Source organism: Helobdella robusta (genome assembly GCF_000326865.2).
Source record: "Helobdella robusta unplaced genomic scaffold HELROscaffold_163, whole genome shotgun sequence".
In the NCBI taxonomy this organism is placed as follows: domain Eukaryota; kingdom Metazoa; phylum Annelida; class Clitellata; order Rhynchobdellida; family Glossiphoniidae; genus Helobdella; species Helobdella robusta.
Window position 1 is genome coordinate 1,563 of NW_008703911.1, and position 2,279 is coordinate 3,841.

Below are 2,279 nucleotides of genomic sequence, written 5' to 3' on the forward strand. Positions count from 1 at the left end.
GGTTGTTGTTATTATTATTATTATTGTTATTGTCACCGTCATTCCCGCCAAAATTATTTCCAAACATCTTATCGCCTGCTGTCTGATTAGAGCTCTCAACGTGACGAGATGTTGGCGACGAGAATAAAGAAGAAGAGGATGATAAATGAGATGACGATGGTGATGATGCAGATGATATAGATGATGATACTGATGCTGATACTGATGATACTAATGATGATACTGATGATATAGACGGTGATACTGATGATATAGATATAGATGACGAAGGTGATGGAGAGGATGATTGTAAGACATTAATCTCATTGGTGGCGACCTTGATGTCAGATGAGTTGATGCAAAATATGGTGAAAGTGATGACCGTGATGGTGAATGTGAAGCAGTAGATCATGTGGAGAACTAGGAAGAAATACCTAATGCACGGACTATGATGATGATGATGATAGTGGTGATTGTAATGATTATGATAATGATTATAGTGTTGCTTTTGATCGCTATTATGCATGTTGTTGTTGTTGTTGTTGTTGTTGTTGTTGTTGGCATGGAGTAAAGGATGATGATGATCTTGTTGTCTTTGGGTAGTTGTTGATGGTGGTGATGTTGTTGCGTAGTTTTGTTTTTGGGTAGATGCTTGTTGCTCTTGTTGTTGTTGTTGTTGTAGTTGCTGTTGAGGAATCACTGTTAAGTCGGTAATAACGTTGTTGTTGTTGCTGATGTTGTTGTTTAAATTGCTGGTTGAACCAACGTTGTCAACTGATGTCGTAGTGGTTGTTGCTAGCGTTGTTGCAGCAACCGTTGCACGTTGCTGCAACGGTTGCATATTTAATGTTGAATTTTCCAGCATTTTTGTCGTCCTCTGTTGTTGCAACAGATGCACAAACAACACAACAGCCAAAAAAGTTGCGACGAAACACGAGCAGCAGACAAATGTCGTTGTCAAAATGTTGTTGTCAATTGCTGTTGTTGTTGCTGTTGTTGTTGCAGGCTGTTTTTGGTTTAATTGATGTTGCTGCTGTTGTTGTTGTTGATGATGGTGTTGTTGTTGCATATAGTAGTGTTGTTGGTTGTTGCTACTTGCGTGGAGTTTTACTTTCATCTTGGTGACATTGCATTAGTAGCAGCAATTGAAAATAATTAATGATATACTTATTATTTATATTATTATTGTCGTTAATTATGTTATAATAACATTGTTGTTGTTGTTTTTGTTATTATTGATGTCATAATCTTATTATTATTATTGTTGTTGTTATTAATGTTATGGCTACATCAATAAAAAAATTAAAAATCCAATGAAAATTATTAATTTCCTTTTGAAATGCTTCTTCAAAGAAATATTCACAAACCACAGAATTACGATAAAATAAATAAATAAATTTAATGACAAAAAAAATATAATTATATTATTATTATTATTACTATAATTATTATAATTTTTCTTCTTCTTCTTATTATTATTATTATTACAACATCACCTCCATCATCATTACTCTCGTAATCGTAGTCATAATGTTTATCGTCGTCATCATCATATTTGGACATCATCACAGCCTATGAGTTACATCCTACTTTAAATTTATTTTTCATTGACAACAATCGGAATAATTAAATAAACATTGGAGAAGGCAGGTTACTGTTAGAAATTCCTTGAAATAAAATTGGTCTAAGATATTTTCTTCAACATCATCATCTTCTTCATCGCCATCATCGTCATCATCATCATCATCATTATCATCATCCTCGTCATAAATATCTTCATCATCATCATCATCAACAACATCATCATCATCCTCATCATCATCACCAACATCATCACCATCATCATCATCATCATCCTCATCATCATCACCAACATCATCAATATCCTCATCTCCATCACCAACATCATCATCTTCACCAACACCATCACCCCCATCAATATCACCCCGACGATCTTCGTCACAACCTGAATATGGAGGCTTTGCAATCATCACTTGGGAACTCGACGGGGGAGATGCTGGTGTAGGGCTGTCGGAAGATCTCCCCCAGGAGGGGTGTGTATTCGGCGGTCACGAAACTGTTGGACGAGGAGTTCAAGCAACTCGGGAATGTTCCCTTGCAGAAGTTTTTAGAGGGGGAAAAATTTTGTGTGTGTGAGGTGAGGTTTTTTTGGTATCGGTTGTGTGTGTTTTGTGTGTGTGAGTGCGTGTGTGTGTGCGTTTGTGTGTGCGTGTGTGTGTGTGCGTGTGTGTATGCGTGTGTGTGTTTTATTCGTTTAATGAAGGTTTTTTGAAATTTTG

At 36.2% G+C, this 2,279-nt stretch overlaps 1 protein-coding gene across 1 annotated transcript in view; it reads right to left on the bottom strand.

Annotated features, from left to right (window-relative positions):
* Nucleotides 1–2,279, bottom strand: part of HELRODRAFT_184107 (hypothetical protein) — a gene marked incomplete at both ends in the record, with an annotated part of 29,873 nt that overhangs the window by 1,162 nt on the left and 26,432 nt on the right. The window contains 2 exons of the mRNA XM_009015805.1: nt 37–425; nt 1,946–2,094. Coding sequence (XP_009014053.1) covers nt 37–425; nt 1,946–2,094 — 538 coding nt within the window. The remainder of the gene's footprint in view (nt 1–36; nt 426–1,945; nt 2,095–2,279) is intronic.